This window comes from Macaca nemestrina, chromosome 6, assembly GCF_043159975.1.
Source record: "Macaca nemestrina isolate mMacNem1 chromosome 6, mMacNem.hap1, whole genome shotgun sequence".
In the NCBI taxonomy this organism is placed as follows: Eukaryota; Metazoa; Chordata; class Mammalia; order Primates; family Cercopithecidae; genus Macaca; species Macaca nemestrina.
The window spans coordinates 167,000,720-167,024,749 of NC_092130.1; the positions used below are offsets into that span (position 1 = coordinate 167,000,720).

The window sequence follows — 24,030 nt, forward strand, 5'->3', positions numbered from 1 at the left end:
TGGAAGGCTTCGCAGTTTGCTGTGAAGCCTCAAGAGAGTCATGGTTATGCCTGCCAAACACAAAATGCATGCCATCAGCCTTCTGTGGAAATCTTCCCAGGAAGTAACTCTCCCCAAGCGATGCGTTGTAAATGGGTTGCTGCTGCAATGAGGATGGTGCCTGAAATACCGTTAGGAAAGCACCAATTTAAATGTAACTAATGAAAGATAATCAGTGATGTAATGACTTGTAACATGTTTGTCCTGAGGTCATGTGTTGACAGAGGAATCTTGGGATGGCTAGGAGATGCCATGTGAAGAGGATCCGATCCTACTGCTATTTTCTGCTGTCTTCCGTGCCACACAGAGGAGGGACTCTGAGTCTAGATACCATCTTCAATGCTCTTTATTAGAAATGGACAACAGCTGCTTACCAACAACCAGAGATTGACTTCAAGAAATATCCTGCAGGGCCTGGCCTGGTGGCCCATCCCTATAATCCCAGCACTTTGGGAGGCCGAGTTGGGCAATTGCTTGAGGCCAGGAGTTTGAGACCAGCCTGGGCAACATGGCCAAACCTGTCTCTACAAAAAATACAAAAACTAGCCAGGTGTTGTGACACTTGCCTGTAGTCCCACTTACTAGGAAGGCTGAGGTAGGAGGATCAACTGAGCCTGGGAGGTTGAGGTTGTGGTGAGCGGTGGTCATGCCACTGCACTCCAGCCTGTGTGACAGAGTGAGACCTGCAGGTCTCAAAAAAAAAAAAAAAAAGAAAAAAAAGAAAAGATCCTGCAAACAAACTTGAACTTCCTGTGTTCTAGTTATTTACTTACCAAATTATATTGAGGTCTAAATGTTGTCTGTTAACCTGACATATGGAGGCCGTGCCCTAGCCTTGGATATCGACCAGGCGAATCTCCATGTTCTGATACCATGTCAGCATCCTGGCTTCTGAGTCAGGCTCCACAGAGGTTGACTAGCAGGATGTCACCAGGATGAGTTCCCGATTTCCTGATTATTCTTAGATGACCTTTTAGGATCTGAGTTGCTGGACCGTGAATTCCAAGGACTAAATTCTAGATTCAGCAAGACCAACCTTAAATGTTCTGCCTTTTATTCATCTCGATGGGAGAAACCATCCATGAGAGATCTCTCAAAGCGTTTGGCAGTGTTTTCCCATTACGTCTTCACAGTTAGGATGATCAAGATGTTGAGCCACATAGGATAAATTATCTTGGCTGAAGTGTATGTGCAACTGTGTGAGCACAAGTAATTTATGGACATGGTTTGCTATTTGCATATGAAATAGACTTCTTATTCTTTATGGGGGAGAAAATGGCTCCTTTGGGTCACAATTAGCCTATCTGGCAATTAGTCACAATTAGTCACAATGCTGGCCGTGCATCGTGCTTGCAAAGTTGTTTAGACAAAGTAAGACTGAGTTTGTCGAGGTGGACAATATATTCAGAGCTGTGGCTTCTCGGATTTCTAATTTGATGTGGTTTAAAGTTTCTCATTGTTCAAAGAAACTCTTTAGATATCTCTGTTGACCCAATGCTTATTGTTGGCCAGTGTACAGAATTAATTGAACAACAGAAGGAGCTGTGTTGCTACCGAGCTGTTAAAATGCTTTGATTGGTTGATAAACATGATTAAGAGGCACGGTTCAACTGTATAGTGCATAAACAGTATTACCCTAACAACACCAGGCTTCGAGAGAGAGGAGAGGCCCCAGGGCAGAGACTCTGGGAGAAAAACTTGAGTGGTATAAGTGGAGTTTTAATTTTTATTCTGTGAATGCAGTGAATAATACATGCAAATTAGAAATGTGAAAGGAAAACGCTGGTCCTCCAGAAGACTTTCCATTTGGAAGCCTGTTGGGTGTTGAGCAGGTCTCCCGGGAGTTAGAAGACTGTTCCAGAACAACGGACTCCAGCCTGTCCCTGCACTGCTACAATGTTTAGGATTGGCAGGAGACAGCTCTGGAAGCAGAGTGTCACCCGAGTTTTAACGGTAAGGTGCTGTTGTCTGTACCTTTGCACGTGTGTTTTGGATTATCCTCTGTCACACCTGGGTGGAAAAAAAAACAACTTAAAAATGTTCATAGTCATACACTGATGAATTTGTGAGAAACACGTTTTTTAACTAATGTTCACATGACGCATCGGCTACATGTTGATTTTTTAAATTAAAAAAAAAGATTTGCATTCGTAGGCTTTTCTGCATATTGCCACTTAAACTATGCACATAGAAATTCATGCTGCATCCTTTGGGAAGATGCTTTCCTGGGGTAAAAAACATTCATGGTGGTTTGGGCTCTTGTATTCTTTCAAACCGGTACATTTTAGTTGGTGATTAGAAATAGTTAAGACAGATTCTAGGCAGCAAGGTTTAGGCTTTGAAATCACTCCCCTGTTCTATATGCCAGCAAATGAGGTCACAGACGGTGAGATGCAAGGCTGTGCCTTTGGAAGTCACATTGAAGAATGAGCTTCCCTAGCATAGGGCTCAGCTCAGCAGCTTTTTATTATGCAAATGCATAGAGAGGGATTTGGAAACCTCTTCCACTGCCAATTAATGTCAGAAGAAAATGGAGGTTTCTCTGGGACTCAGTTTTCAACCATTAACCCATGCTTCCTACTGGGCTTGATCACTGTATCTTTTTGTGTTATCCCCAGAAGCTCACACGATGCCCCCAGCCTGTTGTTTTTAGAGCAGGCATGCTACCTCTGAATTTTCTAAGTACGCCACCACCTGCCTCCCCTCACTTGCCCAAGCCCCAAGATTCTGAGGCATCCTTCCCAAGGTGAACGTCTTCCAGCCAAGCCCCTGAACTTGCTTGCTGGAGTTAGAAGACCATTCTGGAAGAGCTGACTCCAGCCAGTCCATGCGCTGCTTATTCTTTAAGACCAAGTGCTAGTGTTGCCTCCTCTGAGAAGCGTCCCCTGACACTTTGAGGAGGAGGCGAGAGTTTCCTTCCTGTACCCTGTCAGCACTTTCCTTCGATGTCTTATGGAGTCCTTGTTACATCTCTGTAGTGAAATGACATTTGCCCACATGTCTCTTTCTTTTGCTGAATTGTGAGTTCTCTTCATTTTAAAATAATCTTCCTTTAACACAGAGCTTGGTCCGTAGTATGTGCTTGGTCCTTAATAGATGCCTGTGGAATAAGTTGAATGAATTAAACATTTCACATGTCTGAACATTTTTCCTGTACTTCAGTACCAAGTCTGAAACACCACAATTGATGATAAAATCTCAGGCATAATTGATGAATTAGATTCTTCCTTGACATGAACTATGCTTTGAGAGTAAGTCAAGTATTTTGGAGGTTTCAATCATATATTTAGGATGCTAGTTTGGTTCACTCCACTGAAGTCTGATATTAACAGAATTATCTTAATAGTATTGCAGTGTATTATGTAAATAATTACACAGTTTCTACTTAGTGCACTGTGTTAAAGAAAAAAATTATTCGGTGACACTTGTTAAAGCATGGTAAGTAAGACTTTATTCAGGACCATCGAGTTAAGTATAAGGACCTGTGTGGGGAGTTAGGGGAGAGATTGGGCTCAGCTGTGAATATGGCATGGCCAAGTGAGAATTTGTAGCCAAGAAGTAGGGCAGGGGTCAGTGGTTAGAAAAGTGCTAAGAGGAAACATAATGGGGAGGGGGATTCTGGCGAAACTGAAGACCTACCAGGATTCTTGCTGAAGAAAGGCCGGGAGGATGAGACAGCACGTGGGGGATGGTGGAGGATGAGGAACCCAATCAGCTATCGAAGGTGATCAGATATTGAGTATCCTCTACCGGGGGTTCTTGTTAACTGACTTAGCAGAGTTCTTTGCCAAAACTAGATTTTACAAGGACGTGTACAGATGGGCCTAGGAGAAGATTCAGAAGCCTGACTAAAGTTTGGCCAAACAAAGAAACTTTGTCAACTGATAAGATAACTTATTATATTATAACTTCATGATCTAAAATGACCAATGGGAAACATTCCAGAGCTACCTAAGTGTAAGTATGTATGTACTTAACTACAAGTCCGTATATGTTTAACTAAGTTCCAGACTAAGGTCTGGAACTATTATTGCAATGACGCTATGTTATAATTAGGTTACTGTAATGTAATAATTGGCTTTATCCATAAATATCATGCCAATAACAACCAAATGTACCATAAACAAAATCAAGCCATATATCTTTTCTCTTGTACAATAAACACACATTATTTTAAATTTAAAAACTTGAAATTATTCTGTATATATTCATTCACTCATTTGCAAAAATTATGGTCCAGATCTGATGTCTGTCTTTTTTTTCTGCTTTTCTCAGAGATAAAGAATACTTAGTACCAAGTTACAGGTGTACAATGGACAGGAATTCCAGACTTGTGAATTCTGTTTTTCCTTACTTCCTTAAAATGAAACTGAAGTCTATAATTTTATTGGTTGACTTTGTTGACTTCCAGAAAAAAGAATAACTTGAAAGATAGATGATAGTCCTCTAGACTGTTAAATTTACCTAATTGCAAAGCTGGTTTCAAAATGGAGAAAAGTCTTCTCCCCACTGCAGTGAAATGTGTATTGTTCCTGTTTTGTGCTGTATGTATTTGTGTTAGGGAATGCTGTTGCTCATGAACTTTCAGATTGCTGCAAGTTTTCTCTGAACAGTGACTCTCTTGTGGGTAGAAGCTGTGGGGAAAGAGAGCACACCTCCCTCCCCTGCTGAGAAGCTCTGCGGGAGGCAGCCATTGTTTCCAGTGGGGTGCTTAGTAGAAGCCAAGACAGAAAGAACCTTTGCTCTCAGATTATCTTTTGAAATCTGTAAAGGTGTCCGTTTTCTCATTCTCTGGCAAATTAACCAAACCATTTTCAGCATCCTGTTAATCAGGCCCAGGCCTGTTGGGCCAAGTCAACAGATTTCACATAGAGCAGATCAAAACCATTTCCTTAGAGCACTGGCAGGTGAATGGATCTAGGGTTTAGCTGGGAAGAGAGAGGTACTGTCTGTTTTTAAATGTTTTTTTTTTTTATTTTTATTTTTGGAGACAGAGTCTCACTCTGTCACCCTGGCTGGACTGCAGTGGTGGCATCATAGGTCACTGCAGCCTAGAACCCCTGGGCTCAACCAATCCTTCCACCTCAGCCTCCTCAGTAGCTAGGACTATAGGCATGCATCGCCACATCTGGCTCATTTTTTAATTGTAATTTTTGTAGAGATGGAGTCTCCCTATGCTGTGCAGACAGGTCTCAAACTCCTGGCCTCAATCTATCCTCCCGCCTCAGCCTCCCAAAGTGCTGGGATAACAGACGTGAGTCATTGTGCCAGTCCTGGTGAGCACTCTCTAGCCTGAACTAGTTAAGGCCCAAAGATGCCCCATCATTATCGTGCCATAGCTAGACCCTGGGGGAATGTAACTGTATGGCAAAACCTATCCATTCCACGAGTATCTCTTGAATGCCTACTTTGTACTAAGTGCTGTGCTCTGTGATGTGGCAGGGAAAAACCCATCTAGACCCCATGGAATTTAGAGCTGAACTTGTTCTTTCTATCATTCAATGTTTGCCCAAGTCTAGTAAGGAGAAAAGAAGAAGTTAGAGTTAGAAGATCCCAAAATTTATGTCCTTGGACTTTCTCTATTAAGTTTCTACCTTAAGTGAGAACTTGGTCATAGTAATCCATCATGATCAATTTATAAAATGACTTCCTTGAGAACAGTGATGTCAGGCTGGGCTGTACATTATAATCACCAGGGGAGCTTTTGAGAAATACCAGTGCCTGGGCCCTGCACCTGACCAGATAAATCAGAATTTCTCAGGGGTGGGGGGCCCAGGCATCAGTATTTTACAGCTCTCCAATGACTCGAATGAGTGGCCAGCTTTAAGCACAGTGGTTTGTTGTGTGAATAAGGGAAGTTTGGGAATTCCACTCCTGTGCCATATATAATGTGAATGGTGACATATTATATACACTCCTGTGCCATATATAATGTGAATGGTGACATATTATATACACTCCTGTGCCATATATAATGTGAATGGTGACATATTATATATATGTTTTTAGCATATGGGTAAGGGCCATTTGAGTTATATGCTCCCTGCTGCCAGAGCGACCTCTTGAAATTCTGCATGAGAGGCATTCCTGATTTTGGAGTGAAATCACTGTGGGGTTAGGGAAAGAGGATACATGGCCATGTGAAGGTCCACCAAATCTCAGTTCAGGTCCAGAAGTTTGGTGCGCAGAAAACAGACTCTAAGTTAGAATTTGGGTGATGGAATGTCAGGGAGAGGTGAGGCTGTGCAGACGGGGATATGCCTACAGCAGATTTGGGGTTGGTCTGGGTGAAAAATTCACACATCACAAATGCTGAAGAGAGAGTTCTTTATTTGCCTGGAAGGAATGATAGGTAAGGGAGTGAGTGAATGGGGAGAGTTAGAGGCCTTGGAAACTCCAGCAAAAATAGACAGGGTGCCAAAGTTTATCCCTGAACAGAAGAAAATGGATGGTACCACACGCTTAAGTGCTATCTCTTAGCAATAGAGGGAGAGTGTGGCTCTTGTTAAATAAAGGAGGGCTTCACTAAAGCACCTGCTGTGAGTGGGATTAGCCAGCGTGGTGTCTCTTTCCTTTCCTGAAACCACTTTACTGAAGTGCTCTTAATTCGGGAAGGAGGTGCCGGGCTTCCTCTGCGGCTGTGGCCCTTCACCGGGAAACATGAAACGAAAGGGGAGTCAGAAAAGGTGAGACTTGAAAAGTACAGTTAGGAGTGGAGAGTCTCTAAATTGTGGTTCTCCCAGCCAATTAAAGAGCAGGTTAGGCTGGGCTGCGAAGCATCACAGAGCAGCCTCTTCTCTCTGAGAGAGGCTGGGAAAGGAGACAGGGCCCTGTGGGTTGAAACAGAAAAGCTGGAAGACAAAGAGGGAGGCTTCTCTCTGTGGGAAGACAGGGAAATAGGGTTGATTGTAGAGGGCTCTAAGGGTAAATGAGTTACAGAACTGCTTCCCTCAGTTTCTCTAATTCAACAAAATAAAATGGGAGGCAGGTAAAGCAAGGTTAGCTGTATTTGCTGTTAAATTGAGGGGGAGCTACTACCCTACCCAGGGTAGAATTCTTTGTAGTCATTTACGTTCCAGGCACAACAGCATGGATCCTATTGGCTTAATTTTGATTCTGCAATCGTGGACTCACATTGATCTAGAATAATTTGTTCCAGCCCTTAATTACTTGAGAGTGATTTGTAAAATAACTTTAAAATTATTTAGAGATATTAATTGAGGATCTTCAGTGTGCCAGGGCCTGTTGTTGACACTGCTGCTATTGAAAAAATCAAAATGGGAAGCATCGCTTCCCTGTAAAGCCCGTGCTCTTGTAGGAATGATGAGATTCTCTTGTTATTTACTTTGTTTTACTGCTCAGGAGATAAGAAGGATCAGGTTATGTATGTGGCAGATAGGAGAAGTAAACCATTTGGGTGTCTTTTAAAAAATAAAAGAAATACATATTTTACCAATAACCAGGTATTTCAGCCATGCATGCACTTTGAATAATTTTCTTTTTCTGCTCATGAATTTGTCCTGATTCATCCACAGTTGGGGAAGGTGAAATAAAGTGAAGTTAACTGGCCTAAGATTATCAAATTCATGTCCTTGGTTTCGTTAGCACTGTGTTCTCATCAAGTGATCAATTATCTGTAGACTTGAGATTGACATTGACAGCCAAAGGGAAACCAGTCATGGATGTATTTACTTTAGTTATTTAAGATAAGGAACTTTAACGATATAGTAGTTCTGTCTTATCCATGGAAAATATATTCCAAAACCTTCAGTGAATGCTGGAAACCATTGGTAGGATTGAACCCTATATATACTATGTTTTTTTTCATATATATGTGTATATATATGTGCATTTATATCTGTAAATTTTTAAATATATACATATATATACACCTATGATAAACTTTAACTTATAAATTAGGCACAGTAAAAGATTAACAACAACAATAATAAAATAGAACAATTATAACTATATACTGTAGTAAAAATTGTGTGAATGTGGTCTTTCTCTCTCAAAATATCTTCTTCTACTGTATCTACCCTTCGTGGGTTGATGTGAGGTGATATGAAGCCTGCATAATGAGATGAAGTGAGGTGAATGCTGTAGGCATTGTGATATAGTGTTTGGCTGCTACTGACCATCTGATGGTATAGCAGGAGGACCATGTGCTTTGGGTGATCCTGGATCATTGAGCTATGATGATGTCAATGATTGGATGCTGGGAGAAGATGATGTTGATGATTAATGGTTAGGTAATGTCTACAGCGTGGAGATGCTGGATGAAGGGATGATTCATATCCCAGGTGGTATGGATTTGGACGACATGAGATTTTACCACATTACTCCAAAGGGCACACAATTTAAAACTTATGAATTGTTTATTTCTGGAATTATCCATTTAATATTTTTGGAACAAGGTTGACCACAGGTAATGGAAACCATAGAAAGGGAAACCTTGGATGGGGATGGGAGAACAGCTATAATTCATAGAGTACATTATTTACAATTATCTCAGAAGGGGATTTTAACCCATATGATCCTGTATTATATTTGGTATGTTACTCTATGTATATACATATATAAAGAACAAAATACTTAAATCAAACAAATAGAAATATATTCACTTCAATATGTGCAACTGGACTTCCTTAAGTCAGATCTCTTTCTCTTTCTCAGATTCAGACGTGCAACAAAGCTAATCATGTCACCTAGAAAAACTTTTTTCTTTTAACAACAAAATATTCTTTGACTGCAGGACCCATTCCTTTCCCTACCAACTTCTCTGTGCAAAGGTACTGTACGAGGACCTGGTATAGGCAGTATGGTGTAGATAATAGTGATGCTGTCAGATGGAAGCAGCAGTGAGTAGGGAGAATCTGGAGCCTCACCTACTGACTACCCAAGTGAGGAACTAACCTCCGAGGCACTTTCAGGAGTAGAAGATGGGGTGAGGATGTTATCATTTTCAGAGAGACACAGAAGTGCAGTGAGAACTGAATACATGCATCCCAGCTGGAAGCACCTAGGTACCAGTCCACACTGGCACCAAAATATCACTGATATAACTCAGGAAATGGGTGTAGTTAGCTGGTCTCCATCCACAGCTCCTCTTATAACCGTTGTATGGGGTCTCCTGCTAGAGCACACTAGATAACTGTTAACTGCATATTTTTAAAAAAGTGCTTATGGAATATCAGTTTGAAGTTATGCAAAATTTTTAGTTGCCCTTGAGCACCCTATGTCTTGGTCTGGTCCTGTAGACAGCAAGGGCTTGATTTCCAGCCCTGCCACTTTCTTAGTTGTGTGCTTTTGGGAAAGCAGTTAATGGTTCGCAGTCTTGATTTCCTGGTGTGGAGATAATAATGTCTGCTTCATAGGGATTTTGTGACAATTAAAACAAAACATAGTGAGCAAATGATGACTAACAGAACCAAACTGGCAATGCAACCAGGGCAAACAGTGCAAAATATATGCTTCAGGAGGGTCTGGGAAAAGATGTCCTTGCTTAGGCACAAAGGAACTCTCAGACCCAATAGCCCCATCCTCCATCCACTTCTGCTGGCTGCCAGTGGGGTCAGTGGAGTAGATCTGTGTCAGGAACAAATCTGCCAACAAGGCAGAGCTTCATAAGGGTGGAGGAAGCTTAGACATTTGTACACTTAAAAGCAATCGTTATGAAAATGTTTTGTTTCACTTAAATTTTGATGTCCAGGATGAAATCATTGGTCATGCATTTTAATTCGAGTGCTGTTTGATTTAGTGTGATCACCAAACTGCATGCAATTTAACCCTCACAACATCTTTCAAGTTGGGACTTTTATCTCCTTTTACTTTTATCTTCATTTCTATAAATGAGGATAGCTGAGGATTATAAGCCTGGAGACAAAATGGAAGACTGATGATGTATGTGGTTTATACACAACTTATGTATATAAACATGCAGACTTGGGCTTTGGTTCTACAGAGTTAAAGGCAAAGGTTAGTATATTTTAAACATTGGATGGATGGATTAGTTTTGAGACAGTCATAGAGCTTTTTGGGGTATTCATTAGGATTTGTATTTTAAAATGTTGAGTCTGTAGATTGTATAAACGTTTGAAGTCATGAGAAGTAGCCCACATATTGGAGAAGGAATGAACCTTGGCTGTCACCTAGTCCAACACTTTCATTTTGTAGTTGAGGAAATTGTGGCCTGGAGAGGTTAAATGAAAGATGTGAGGTCTTGCAATTAGTATCAGAGCTGGGACTAGAACCTACCATCTCATTCTGACAGCAGTGCTCCTTCGTCTAAGAGGGATTGGCCACCTGGGAAGCAGAGCTCCTTTCCTGTGAGATAGTACACTAGCCACTCTCCCATTTCAAGGCAGTAGTAACAGCTCATCACAAATTGCCGCAATATTTTAATACTGCTCTAGATTTCCTTGGATATTGAATAGGTTTCTGGCCATGCTCCCAACCCCTATCCATTGGTGCTTGTTCATGCAATGCAAAAAAATTTTAATAGGACTCCAGAAAAGTCTTGACATAGTTTACCTCCTGCCTTCTTAATCCCTCTCTGCCTTCACTTTCCAAGTGTCCTAGGTGTTTCAAAGGCCAGCAGGACAAGCCAACCCCCGGAGACCTAGTCACCTGACTGCTTGTTGCTGTGGTTCCCTAGCAGCCAGAAAGCTGCAGGGTTAGGTTTGTGGATTGACAGTGCACTGTTCTAATTACTAAATATTTGTTTGACATTATTGACTTTTTTATGGCAGTTAAAAAACAATCTCAGTATTATCAGGATACCTTAGTGTAATGCAATGAAAGTTGAGATTGACAAACATTGTGGCCTTTCATCTAGATGACATTAGGATTGACTTCATATTACTTGTCTTTAGGCAATAGAACAATCAGTTTAAATAAGAACATATATTCAAGTCTTAACATGCTTTTAAATATATTAAATAGCTTCTGAAAACATTTACTTAAAAATATGTCAATAATTAGCTTTGTATAAATAAAGCTGCTTTGGAAATTTCTTTCTCCTGTGATATTTAAACAAAATAGAATAATTAGTGTTCTATTTTAGGGAGTGATTTCTCTTTTTTTCCATTAGAATATTTTTTCCTCTGGAATCGGAAACAATTGGGTTATGGAGTAATGTGTTGCCATGGGAGAATCTTATTTAAATCTCTGTGTTCTTTGGAAGCCCTCAGTTCCTTGCCATGGAAGAATCTTTTTAAAATCTCTGTGCTCTTTGGAAGCCCTCTGTTCCTTTACATCTTGAATCTTCTGGCTCTCTACTTCTTTTATTTTTATTTTTGGCTACCAAGCATTTGCCAGCTCTTTGTGTTGTTGCTGAATTCCTGGCTCCCCGGTTGACCTCTGAGTTCTCAAGCTGCTAAAGATATTTAGCACAAACTTAGAGCGATCACTTAGAGAAAAGTCTTTTATTTCTCCCTGCCAGGAAGGTAGAAAACAGTTCAAAACAACAGGACATCTTCCTGGCTTTAGTGACATTTGAGAAAAGTTTTAAATTTACTTTTATTTGATGTTTATGGAGTGTATATTTTATGTCAGGACCTATGTTAGTTCCTTTTTAAAGAAATGGTGAGAAAACAGGTAGATTATCTGTTTTTTAAGCCTGAATCCTGCCTCCTCTTGCCACCTCCCCAGCAAAGTTGTCTCTCAGATAGGTAGTCCTTCAAGTTCAGAGAAATGTATGTCAATTTTATAGGTCTAGCAGTAACCTTTCAATTGCTCTGAAATCTCCAACTTTTTCATCTCTACTTTTCCATAATTCTTTTGTACCTTAAAAAATTCTTCCTTGACTCTAAATTTTCCTCTCTATTACTACCACACCCTATTCCTTTATAGTCAAGTTTCTGGGAAGAGTAGTTTATATTCAGCATTTTAATATTTCTTTTTCCAATCATGCTTTTCTCAAGTCTATATTTATTTCTGTCCAACCAATGAAATTATTCTAACAAAATTACTCTGTTATTTATTTTTGCATTACAAGCCATACCAAAACTTAAGGGCCTAAAGCAGAAACAATCATCTGTTATCTCTCTTAATTCTGTGAGTGACTGGGCTCTGCTGGGTGGTTCTTCTGCAGGTGCCATTGGCTGGCTTGCTGTCATCTGTAGGGGAAACTTAGGTTGGAACATCCAAGACAGCTTACTTAGATGGCTGAAAGTTGGTGCTGGAGTCAGCTAGAAGGTCAGAAGGTGCCATTGACCAGAACGTTTTGTTCTCCTCTGTGTGGTCTCCCTACGTGACTGAGTTCTGAGGAAACATTCTAAGTGCAAAGGCAGAAGGTGAAGATCTCTTAAGAACTAGCCTAGGAAATTCCATCTCATTTACCCTCAGATTTTTTTTGGTGAAAACTGGCCAGAGGTCTAGCCAAATTCAAGGGGAGGGGGAATACATCTATTTCTTGACAGATTAGTGGCACAGTCACACTGCAAAAGAGCTATAAGAAGCCACAACCATCCTGTAAAAATAATGCTTAAAGATATCCTAATTAACCCAACCAATCCTGTATAGCATTGTTGCTATTGGTCACTCTCCATGATTTATTGATGCTGCGGTTTCTTGGTTTCCTTCCTATCTCTTTGCACATTCATCCTTAGTTTTTTTTTTTTTTTTTTTTTTTTTTTTGGAGGTGGAGTCTCGTTCTGTCACCCAGGCTGGGGTGCAGTGGCACAATCTCGGCTCACTGCAGCCTCTGCTTCCTGGGTTCAAGCGATTCTCCTCCCTCATCCTCCAGAGGAGCTGGGATTACAGGCATGTGCCACCTTGCCTGGCTAATTTTTGTATTTTAATAGAGACAGGGTTTCACCATGTTGGCCAGGCTGGTCTTGAACTCCTGAGCTCAGGTGATCTGCCCACCTTGGCCTCCCAAAGTGCTGGGATTACAGGCATGAGCCACTGCCCCCAGCCTCATCCTTAGCTTTCTTGATTTGCACTTCTTTTTCTCCTTGCTCCTGGGATACTGGTGGTCCCCAGTTTTCTTCACTTTTTTGTGTTTTCATTTCCATATGTTTGTTAGAAAATCATGTCTGCACTCATGGTTTAAACTTTGATTTATTCATTCATTTGACAAATGTTTATTGAATGCACACACCATCTGCTGGTTGAAAGAGCTGTTGATGTACTTTTGCAGGTTCTGTACTGCACAACTGCAACAGGTACCACATTGTTTTCACACTGATTGACATTGTAGCTTTTATATTGACCGTCTTCTCTATGTCTATGTCTATATGTGCCTGTGTCTATATCTATATATATGTCTGTATCATATCAGTGGTTCTCAACAGGGGAGGTTATTTTGTCCCACAGGTGCCATTTGGCAATGTCTAGAGACATTTTTTATTCTCACGAGTCGGTGGTGGGGGCTACTGGGACCTAGAAGTTGGAGACCAAAGGCACTGCTAAAACCTCACATCGCACAGGACTGCCCCTCACAACAACAATGGTCTATCTCATAAAGTCATTGTGCTGAATTGAGAACCTGCATGTTATCTGTATCTGCAATGCCATTTCCCCTTGAACATTTCCAGTGGCCTGTCTGCCTCGTCCACCTGTGTATTGACTCACCTCAAAATCTTACACATCCAAAAGCCGAACTTATGATTGTGTTGCTTCAACCTGTTCCTCTTGATGAACCCAGTGTCTGGGAATGCCACCATTACCCACCTGACTGCCTCTGGGCGTGCATTGCATCAGCCCACTTTCCACACTACTGTTAGAATGATGGATTTTTCAATGCTGCATAGGCAGCTAAACACCTGTCTCTTCTGATTTGAAAATCATCAGTGATTCTCCATGGATTTCACATAACAGTTAAACTTTGTAATGTGGTCCAGAAAATATTTGTGATCTGACTTTTTTTTCATTTCCTGTTATGTTTTCCTAGTCCTTTTTAGTTCACCCATCCTGGCTGCCTTGTGGTTTTCAGAATGTGCTTTCGTGTGCCTCTCGGCCTTTGTGTATGCAGAAAGGCAACTGTCCTAGAAGTATGACCAACCCTCCTTCAATGCTAGGCTTGAGCCACCTCCTCCTGAAAGCTTTCCTGTCATCCCCACCCCCACCCCTTATCAACTCCAGGCTAGAGTGGGAGATCCTTCTTTTTACTCCTTCTCTGAAGACCCATAAATGCCCCTGCATTTGGAGACCCATAAATCTGATGTCCCTGTGGCAACCGCCATGCCATCTGTCATACTTAAATTTTCAGCTCACATCCTGCCAGCCAGGCCATGAGCTTTTTTGAAGTTACCAGGTAGTGTTGTCCTCTTCAGTGCTGGCACGTATTAGGGGTTTAATAAATGTTTGTTGATTAAAAGAAGGGATCCAGAGGGTCCACTTTTCCTCTTCCCAGTGGGAGCTACTGGTTGGCATTAAAGGTAATGTATTATTCCAAGAAGGAATTGGAAGCCAAGTGTCTACCATTGTCAAAATAATTAAATAAATTATGGTACATTCATACTGAATATTTTTGCAGCTATTACAGAGGATGGAATAGTCTGTATTAAACTAGAAAGAAGTTGGTGATGTATTGTTAAGGGAGAAATGCATGAAAACATTTTATAGTATGATGTAAATATAGGTGTGGGCATATGTTTGAATATGATTGTATGAGCATAGAGCATAAGGAAAGACATCCTTCAAACTGCCAACATCGGTTACATTAAGCATGCCTTATTCTCATAATTAACAATTAATAGTTAAAGAGCAAGCAATGGCATTCAGAAGTTAATTTGAAGACCAAATATATAGCTGTAGGTAAATAATAAAGATAGGAGATACTGTAGAAAAATATTACTTTAATGGCTTAGGAAAATGTTTATAAAAATGGAGATCTCTATTTTTTTGGTATTCTGTTGAATGCTTATATATGCATAGAAATAAGTGTGTAAAGATTTAGAACAAAATGTTAACAGTAATAATTTCTGGATGGCAGAAGATTTTTCTCTCTTTTGGCTTCCTGTATTATACAATTTCAAAACAATGAGCATGCTTTATTTTCATAAGAGAAATAAATTATTTCTAAAAATAGAAGATAGTACATAAAAATTGGTACCATTAAGCTGTCTGTTATCTGGATACCTAAGACTTGAAAAACAACAATTGTATGAAATTATTACAAAATGAATCCACTTGAGAACAGCAGTTTCCATGTAACATTTTTATTCTTTTCTTTTAGCAAAGACTGAAGGAAGAGAAGGAAGCCAAGCGGGCTCTTTTGGATGGGAGGCATAACTACTTATTTGCAATTGTGGCTTCCTGTTTGGACCTGAACAAAACCGAAGTGGAGGATGCCGTTCTTGAAGGGGATCAGGTGGGATGCATTTGAATTCTCACTGACTTGATTATAGAGGGCACAGATGGTCTGTTGACGTGGTCCTGTGGCAGGATCCCATGCTGTGCCCAGAGGGAGGTGCCTGTCTTAACGTGGACAGGGCTCCATTCTGACTGTACTGGTGCTTGCAGAATGAGCTTAAGACTCTCCAGCTCTCCATGTTCAATAGGGGCACTTCTAATTGTCATTTGAGTTCCGTGATTCTGACGGCATTGTCTGCATCTCTCTATGTCCAGTGAAGCTGGGCTCTCGTGCCATTTTGGAAGCTAAAGTCGGGGAACAGAATCTCCTCTCAAGTTGCCAATTCATCTTTTGTGCATTTCTTCTGTTCTAGGCACTGGATTTGTGCCATGATTTTCTGGCTTTTACTTTGGTTTGGCAGCTGAACCTGCTTTCTTTTGTTCCTAACCTTGGTTCCCATCTTCTGCTACAATTTTTCTTTAAAACCGGGCGTATGATTTGCTTTGTGTTTGACCTTGGTTGGGGAAGGCCAAAATATGGGAAGATATAATTTCCTGGGCAGTGAAAAAAGCATATAAACAGCCGTATGATGATTCCTGAAGATTTTTTGAAGAAACTAATTAGACATTAGGAAAAAAAAAAGAAATAAGGCAAGCCCTTTTTGTTGACAGGGTGCCACACTGTTGGGAATTCTTTTCAGTGGTAGGCTTGTAAATGTTAACAACTAACTTTGGGCAAGGATGGAGGAAGTAGGCAGGGAGGTACTGGTTTGAGCATCTGCTAATTTCTGTGGTGTAAATACTCCCACAATGGCTGGTTCCAAACTACTATCATCATGTTACGAAATGCTGAGGTGGAAAGAGTTGTGATCCATTGGATATCCTGGGCCAGTACGAGCCATCTGTGGCACACCACTGGCTTCATTCCTTCTTGCTGGGCTGCTCTGGTGGGGTTAGTAGGAGTTGGGGAACAATTAAGAATGGATAACACGAAAATGGGTAAGCTACAGTATGGATCAAGCAGGAGCTGAGGAAATGTGCTTCTCCTCTTTCTCCTCATAGCTGACACTTACTGAATGTTTACCATGTGTCGGTCCCTGTTCTCAATCCCTTTCATCTATGACTTCATTTCCATCTTCATAATACCAGAAGGTAGATAATATTATTCCCAGAATATGGAGGCATAAAAGCAGAGAGGGCCACTTGGGGAGATTGTTCCAGAGGTTAAATGCTTAACTCCACCCTGCTTCCCAATTTAGACATCTGGATTTGGGAATATGCAAGGGGAAGAAGCAAGCAAAAGTTCAGCTCTGTAGGGATCCCAGGATAAACTGCTATGTTAAGCTCACAACCCAGGAATCTCAGAACCTGGAGGTTTAAAGAAAGCATGTGGCTCAGGCTGTCAAGCACAGACGAGAGGGATAGGAGCTTCAATACTGGCTGTGATGGAAGCATGCCCTTCACCACATTCTTGGCTTGGAATTGAATCTTGGAGAGTCCTTCCTCCTCTTCCCTGTGGCATCTTCAATCATGGTGGAAATTGAAGGGGACTTATTTTTCACACTTAATTGTTCAGGCTGGATTTTATCCTTTAAAAACATTATTTTAAGACGTAGTAAATACACATAACAAAATTCACCATATTATCCATTTTAAGTGTGTAGTTCATTAGTGTTAAGTACATTCACATTACTGTGCAACAGATCTTCAGAATGCCTTTTATCACAAAAACAAACTCTGTACCCATTAAACTACCACTCCACATTCCTCCTTCTCTCCAGCCCCTGGCAATCCCCTCATTCTACTTTTTGTCTCTAGGAATTGGACTATTCCATAGATACCTCATGCAAGTGGAGGCATGCAGTATTGGTCTTTTTGTGATTATCTTATTTCACTTAGCATAAGATTTGCAAGGTTCGTCCACGTTGTAATGTGTTCCAGGATTTCTCTCCTTGTTAAGGCTGGATTATATTCCCTTGTATATTTATACCATATTTTGTTTATCCCTTTATCTGTCACTTTCACCTTTTGTGGAAGCTATTGTGAATAATGCTACTATGAACATGGGTATACAAATATCTCTTTGAGACCTCGCTTTCAATTCTTTGGGATATATACCCAGAAGTGGAGTTCCTGGACCGTGTGGCAATTCTATTTTTAGTTTTTCTAAGGCGCCTTCTTACTGTTTTCTACAATGGCTGCACGATTTACATGCCTACCAATAGTGCTCAAGCGTTCCAGTTTCTCCATGTCCTCACCAGCACTTGCTATTTTCTGTTTTTTGGTGGTAACCATCCTAATGCCTAATGGGTGTGTAGATTTTATCTTTTTATTTTCATATGAGTTCCAAACTGTGCCACTGACTATTTAAAAGAAGTGTTTCTATTGGTAGCAGACCCTTTGTTAGGCTTGTAGACTTAAGTGAGCCTCAGGGATGGGACTGTTAGTCCCAGTTTAGTGCCAGGTTGCTACTGGAAGGTGTGTTCATAGTCAGATACATTCTCATGGCAGTTTTGGTGATTATTGCAATTTAATATTCATTATCTCTAGGGTGTTAGACTAAGTTTTGAAAGATTTGTTTTTGCTTATCTGCAGTTGACTGAAGCACTCTTCTCTATTTAAACCTCCCTTCCACAGCTCAACACTTTAGGAAATTTGCAAATATGGGTGGACAATGCTTTTCAAATGTGCATAAGTAGCAAATAGTTCTAAGATTCATGAAATTACTTTTTTGAACAGAGTCTTTACTATGGTGAGACATTTATTCTTTTAACATAAATGCTTCCTTTTTTATAGGATACATTAGATGCTGTCCTGTTTGAATATGAAAGATAACAGTACCTTTTCCTTTTTTATATTATTAATTCTGATTTAAGTGCAGTTTCTAATTTGGATTGAAAGTCATTATCTTGCCTTTTTCTTTTTCCCAGATTGAAAGAATTGATCAACTTTTTGCTGTTGGAGGTCTCCGACACCTCATGTTTTATTATCAAGATGTGGAGGAAGCAGAAACAGGTATCTGAATTTGATGTGACATGACCCAGAAATGTGTCATTAGATTTATCTGAGAGTAGCTTGAAGAAGAAAGCCACTGTGAGAATGGACCTGTTTCACCTTGCGGGCGTGAGGGAGGTGTGTGTGTGGGTCCATGTGGGAAACCATTAGTGTGTTGGGTGTGGCCCTGTGGAAAAGTTCTGTTTCACCTCAAGGATGGAGACAGATTACAGTTGGTATTTAGCCTGGTTGTTCTAACTTTATTGGAGATGTTTTGTTTTCCTTCTCAGGCTGTACTTGCAATAAAGATAATAAAGTAGATTACGTTTGACTTCCTTTTCTTATATTCTAGTTCATTCTGTGTTTTATGGTCTGGAAATTATAATGAGCACCTGTTTTGCAGGTATATAGGCATTCTTTTTTTTTTTTTTTTTTGAGACGGAGTCTCGATCTGTTGCCTAGGCTGGAGTGCAGTGGTGTGATCTCGGCTCACTAAAAATTCCACCTATCAGGTTCACCCCATTCTCCTACCTCAGCCTCCCAAGTAGCTGGGACTACAGGCTACTCGGGATGTTTTGTATTTTTTTTGTATTTTTTAGTAGAGATGGAGTTTCACCATCTCTGTTAGCCAGGATGGTCTCGATCTCCTGACCTCGTGATCCACCTGCCTTGGCCTCCCAAAGTGCTGGGATTATAGGCATTATTTCTTTTTAGCATAGGAATTGTTGCCAGTATGTGTAACACCCCTTTTTAGTTAGATATCACATTTTGTTTATTTTCTACTGACTGCTTTAAATAAGTAATATTGGATGACAGTTTTCATTGTTCTCATTTATGAAAAATTTGCAAATCTTTTTTTCTTTGTTGTTGTTATTTTGTTGTTTGCTTGTTTTGAGACAGAGTCTCACTCTGTCACCAGGCTGGAGTGCAGTGGTGTGATCTTGGCTCCCTGCAACCTCCACCTCCCGGGGTTCAAGCAGTTCTCCTGCCTCAGCCTCCCAAAGTACAGTCCCAGCCTGCAGCTGGGACTACAGGTGTGCGCCACCACGCCCACCTAATTTTTGTATTTTTAGTAGAGATGGGGTTTCAGCATGTTGGCTAGGATGGTCTCAATCTCTTGACCTCGTGATCTGCCCTCCTCAGCCTCCTAAAGTGCTGGGATCATAGGTGCAAGCCACCGTGCCTGGCCCAGATTTGCAAATCTTTCTATGGATTCAACTGGCATAGTCTAGTCTATTTTTAAGTGGATTAATGTAATTTTAAATGCCTACCTAGAAACATAAGTCAATATCTGATTAAATGTATTATTTGATATATTAAACTATTATATACATACTTTTTATGACCCATTTGATAAAAGGGAAAATAGTTATTGCTCTTGGCATATAGTAAGACTATACTTCTTTGTTTAAAAACTGAGGAAATTATGCATGCAAATTCGAACTGGCATTTTCTCAAAGCTGTCAGTTTGATATTTTAGAAAGCTTAGAAAACTTATTACATTTTGAGTGAAAAATCAAGAGATAGAAGTTTTGGTTTCTACACCAGATTGCAAAACATAAGCTCAAATGAAAGATCAAGTTTATCCATGAACGGAGCACTGGATGAAACTGACCTTCTGTGTAAATTTTGCTTGGACCAAGAAGTGTTCATAGGATGTAAACATAAAAGCAAGTTTAACCTTTAAATCTTCTCACTGGTGATAGTTCTTCTTCTGAACTTGGATTAGAATGCAGGCAATCTCATGACTTTCCTGGACATTCTTAGATTACAAAAATGTCTATAGTCATTTCAAATTAACAAACACAATGTCAACTCAAAAAGAAAAACTGTCCAGTTGATGGAAAGTGAAATATTCTTCCCTCCTCACCCTTGAGTCCCCCATTTCTCTGAAGGTTGAAGTTCTCAGTAGGAGAAGAGGGAGGACCATGTGCTCTTCTCCATACCTTCATCTTCCACCCCTTGTCCACATCAGTTTAACTAAAGGGCCTGACTGTGTGAGGCCAGAGGCAGGGCAGAGGTAAGAGGGAAGGGGGTCAGGAAAGTTTTTACTGGACTGGCACTGTCAAGAGCTGCTGATCTTGCACTCTTACCTTGCTCTTGTGGGCACAGTGGTGGGTTCTCCTGAGGTGACAGGCTGTCCTGATGATGATAGCCTCTGAAATTTGGTAGTGTAAGTCTCACTCACTCTGTCCCATCCTCCCTCAGGTGCTCCTTTTGAGTAGGATTTAAGGTGGCTTCAGTCTGGATCTTTTCAGCAGTGCCCCCACCTGGGTTCCTAGGTCCCTGCCCTCCATGTTCGTGCTGTTAGCTCCCAGTACAGTCCAGTTTCTCTCTATATGCCTTATTGAGCACTGTGCTTAGATTTCTTGGTCAGGTGTCATATCACAGTCATTTTGTTCCTAAACTCCAGGAGACATAAATCAAGCTCTTTAGGTGGTTGGGTTGAACACCTTGTTTCTTGACTGGAGTGACTGACTGCTGATTGTAACACTGAAAGTCCTGCATCCCAGGAAACCCCCCTGTCCTGGGCAAGCTGGGACAGTTGCAATCTCATTCTTGACCTGAGGTAAAAGTAGGAACACTTTATAACCTCACCCTTTGCATAGCATGATATGGTTTGGCTTCGTGTCCCCACCCAAATCTCATTTTGAATTGTAACTCTCACAATTCCCATGTGTCATGGTAGGAACCTTGTGGGAGGTGATTGAATTATGGGGGCAGGTCTTTCCTGTGCTGTTCTGGTGATAGTGAATATGTCTCACGAGATGTGATAGTTTGATAAGGGGAAACACATTTCGCTTGGGTCTTATCCTCTCTTTGCCTGCTGCCATTCATGTAAGACGTGACTTGCTCCTCCTTGCCTTCCATTATGATTGTGAGGCTTCCCCAGCCATGTGGAACTGTAAGTCCAATTAAACCTCTTTCTTTTGTAAATTGTCCGATCTCAGGTATGTCTCCATCAGCAGCATGAAAACGGACTAATACTTAGCATAACTGTCCTCACAAAATCCTTCCTTAGTCTACACACTCTTGACCCTTTTGCATTCTGATGGGGGCCAGGAAGAAGATGTCTAATCAGTTCTAGGACAACCACTTTGAAATTTCTGCAGAATTTTCTTTTTCCTTTGAAACTCTGTTTTCTGATGTCTATCATGCCTTGGTGCCTTGGTTGAAACTTGTTGCCTAACATCTTATTACTCATGAGACCCAGGTGGTATTAGCCAGGAGTGGGATTCAATTTTGAATGAGGGGGAGATTGATCTACTAGTTACCTTTAATGAGGGCTCACTGTCCAAGCCCATGTCTCTAGCCTAGCACCATGGGAGGATGATCCTTGAGGGAGGGTTACTCCAAGAGGTTCCAATCCCAGGATTTTAGGATTCAACTTCTGGTCCACTCCCCATCCCAAAGTCCACCATTAGCACCATCCTCCCACCCCAGTGATCCTGATTGAGCTACCAGTCCATTTGGAGATCTAAACACTTTTTAGACAGGTTAGAACATAAAGGAACAGCTCAGAGTATATTCTATGTACTGAAATTATCTACTCAATGAGCCACATGCTTGGATAATCAAAGATGACTGTTCAAATACTAATAATAATAAGGCTTACAGAGGCTAATATTCTTATATGCTTTTCTAAGGGCTTTATACAGTGTGTTGATTTTCACAACAATTTCAAATGCTAAGTTCTAGAAGTTCTAGTATCATTCTTTTTTTTTTTTTTTTGAGATGGAGTTTCACTCTTGTTGCTCAGGCTGGAGTACAATGGCATGATCTTGGCTCACCATAACCTCCAGCTCCCGGGTTCAAGTGATTCTTCTGCCTCAGTCTCCTGAGTAGCTGCGATTACAGGCATGCACCACCACACTGGCTAATTTTGTATTTTTAGTAGACATGGGGTTTCTCTATGTTGATCAGGCTGGTCTCGAACTCCCGACCTTAGGTGATTCGCCCACCTCGGCCTCCCAAAGTGCTGGGATTACAAGCATGAGCCACTGCGCCTGGCCATATTGTTCTCATTTTTAAGATAAGAAGATGAGAAAACGGAGGCACAGAAAGATAAAGTAACTTGCCAAGGTCACACGGCTGGGAGCGCAGCCTGAGATTGAAGTTCCGAGAGTCTGACTCTAGAGCCCACACTGTTAATCCTACCTCTACAAGACCCTGACTCCAGCAGTATTTGAAAGATAACCTAGTATGCTGACTATGACAGAGTAGGGACAGCATGGGGAAGTGGGGTCCCGAGTTTTGTAGTCAGAGCAGGTTTTTGACCTTGGCTCTGCCAACTATTGGCTGTTTGACTTGGAACATGTCACAGCTCCCTCAGAGCTGTTTTTGTTTTTGTTTTTGAGACTGAGTTTCGCTCTGTTGCCCAGGCTGAAGTGCAGTGGCGTGATCTCTGCCCACTGCAACCTCCGCCTCCTGGGTTCAAGTGATTCTCCTGCCTCAGCCTCCCAAGAAGCTGGGATTACTGGTGCCAATGACCACACCCAGCTAATTTTTGTATTTTTAGTAGAGACAGGGTTTCATCACATTGGACAGGCTGGTCTTGAACTCCTGACCTCAAGCGATCCACCTGCCCCAGCCTCCCAAAGTGCTGGGATTATAGGTGTGAGCCACTGCACCCAGCTGGGTTGTGAGTTTTAATAATGTACACAGGGTACCTAGCAGAGGGTCTGGAACACAGTACATACCAGTAGATACTTTGTCCTCCTTCCCTCTTTTCAATGCCCCCAAACAACAATTGTGAAGTGAACCTGTGATCTGGAATCAAACAGACTTTTTTAGATCCCTGTAGGGCTCATGCTAGAGATTGTTCAAGAGGTGGACCCACCTAAGGCACATGGACAAGTCAACAGTGGCAATATTTTAACGAGAAAGTTCATTCCAAAGGCAACCACATGGACTGTGAAAAGCATTTGTGAAACTAAAATTATTTTGCTTTTGTAGGACAACTTGGCTCTCTAGGAGGGGTAAATCTTGTTTCTGGAAAAATTAAAAAACCTAAGGTGTTCGTGACTGAGGGAAAAGATGTGGCTTTTACTGGGGTATGTGTGTTCTTCATCAGGACTGACCCTTCCAAAGCCATCACCCCTGACAACATCCACCGGGTAAGGGGCAAGAGCCATTGTTTACTCTGAATTACCAAAAAACACACAACTTGCACACAAATATTCATCCGGTGGAGACAATCATAGTATATTCACTACAGTATCTAAAACTACTTTCAGAGAAGTATTTTTTAAAATTTTAAAGCAAGAAATTAAGAGGACATTCCCTTTAAATCTTTTGAGTAAGAGGACTTAATATTCAATTTATTAACACAAGTTGATATAACCTTCTGAGTGTGTGTATAACAGTGAGGGCTTTCTTTTTCTAAAGAATTCCCCATGCATAATTTACTTAATGGCAAATTTTATACATTTAAGTTAAGATTTCTGAAAGTGGATATATAACTTTATTTTTTTTGTGCAAAATGAAGTGCATCTGTACAAGTTTTCCCCTTCCCTCTGATGGGTATACTATCTTCTTGGAGCAAATAAACTGATAAACATCTGGTATTCTATTTATTTCATGCTTTTATTTTGATGATTACAATTTAGAATAGTGTAAAGCTTATTTCTTAACAAGGTTGTCAAACTAATTTTTTTTTTTTTTTCTCTGAGACAGGGTCTTGCTCTGTCACCTGGG

The 24,030-nt window shown here is 40.9% G+C and overlaps 1 protein-coding gene across 1 annotated transcript in view; it reads left to right on the top strand.

Annotated features, from left to right (window-relative positions):
- Positions 1–1,074: 1,074 nt before the first annotated feature.
- Positions 1,075–24,030, top strand: part of LOC105492325 (dynein axonemal heavy chain 5) — a 257,015-nt gene continuing 234,059 nt past the window's right edge. The window contains exons 1-4 of the mRNA XM_011759339.3: positions 1,075–1,992; positions 15,224–15,358; positions 18,270–18,354; positions 23,290–23,450. Coding sequence (XP_011757641.2) covers positions 1,936–1,992; positions 15,224–15,358; positions 18,270–18,354; positions 23,290–23,450 — 438 coding nt within the window. The 5' untranslated portion in view covers positions 1,075–1,935. The remainder of the gene's footprint in view (positions 1,993–15,223; positions 15,359–18,269; positions 18,355–23,289; positions 23,451–24,030) is intronic.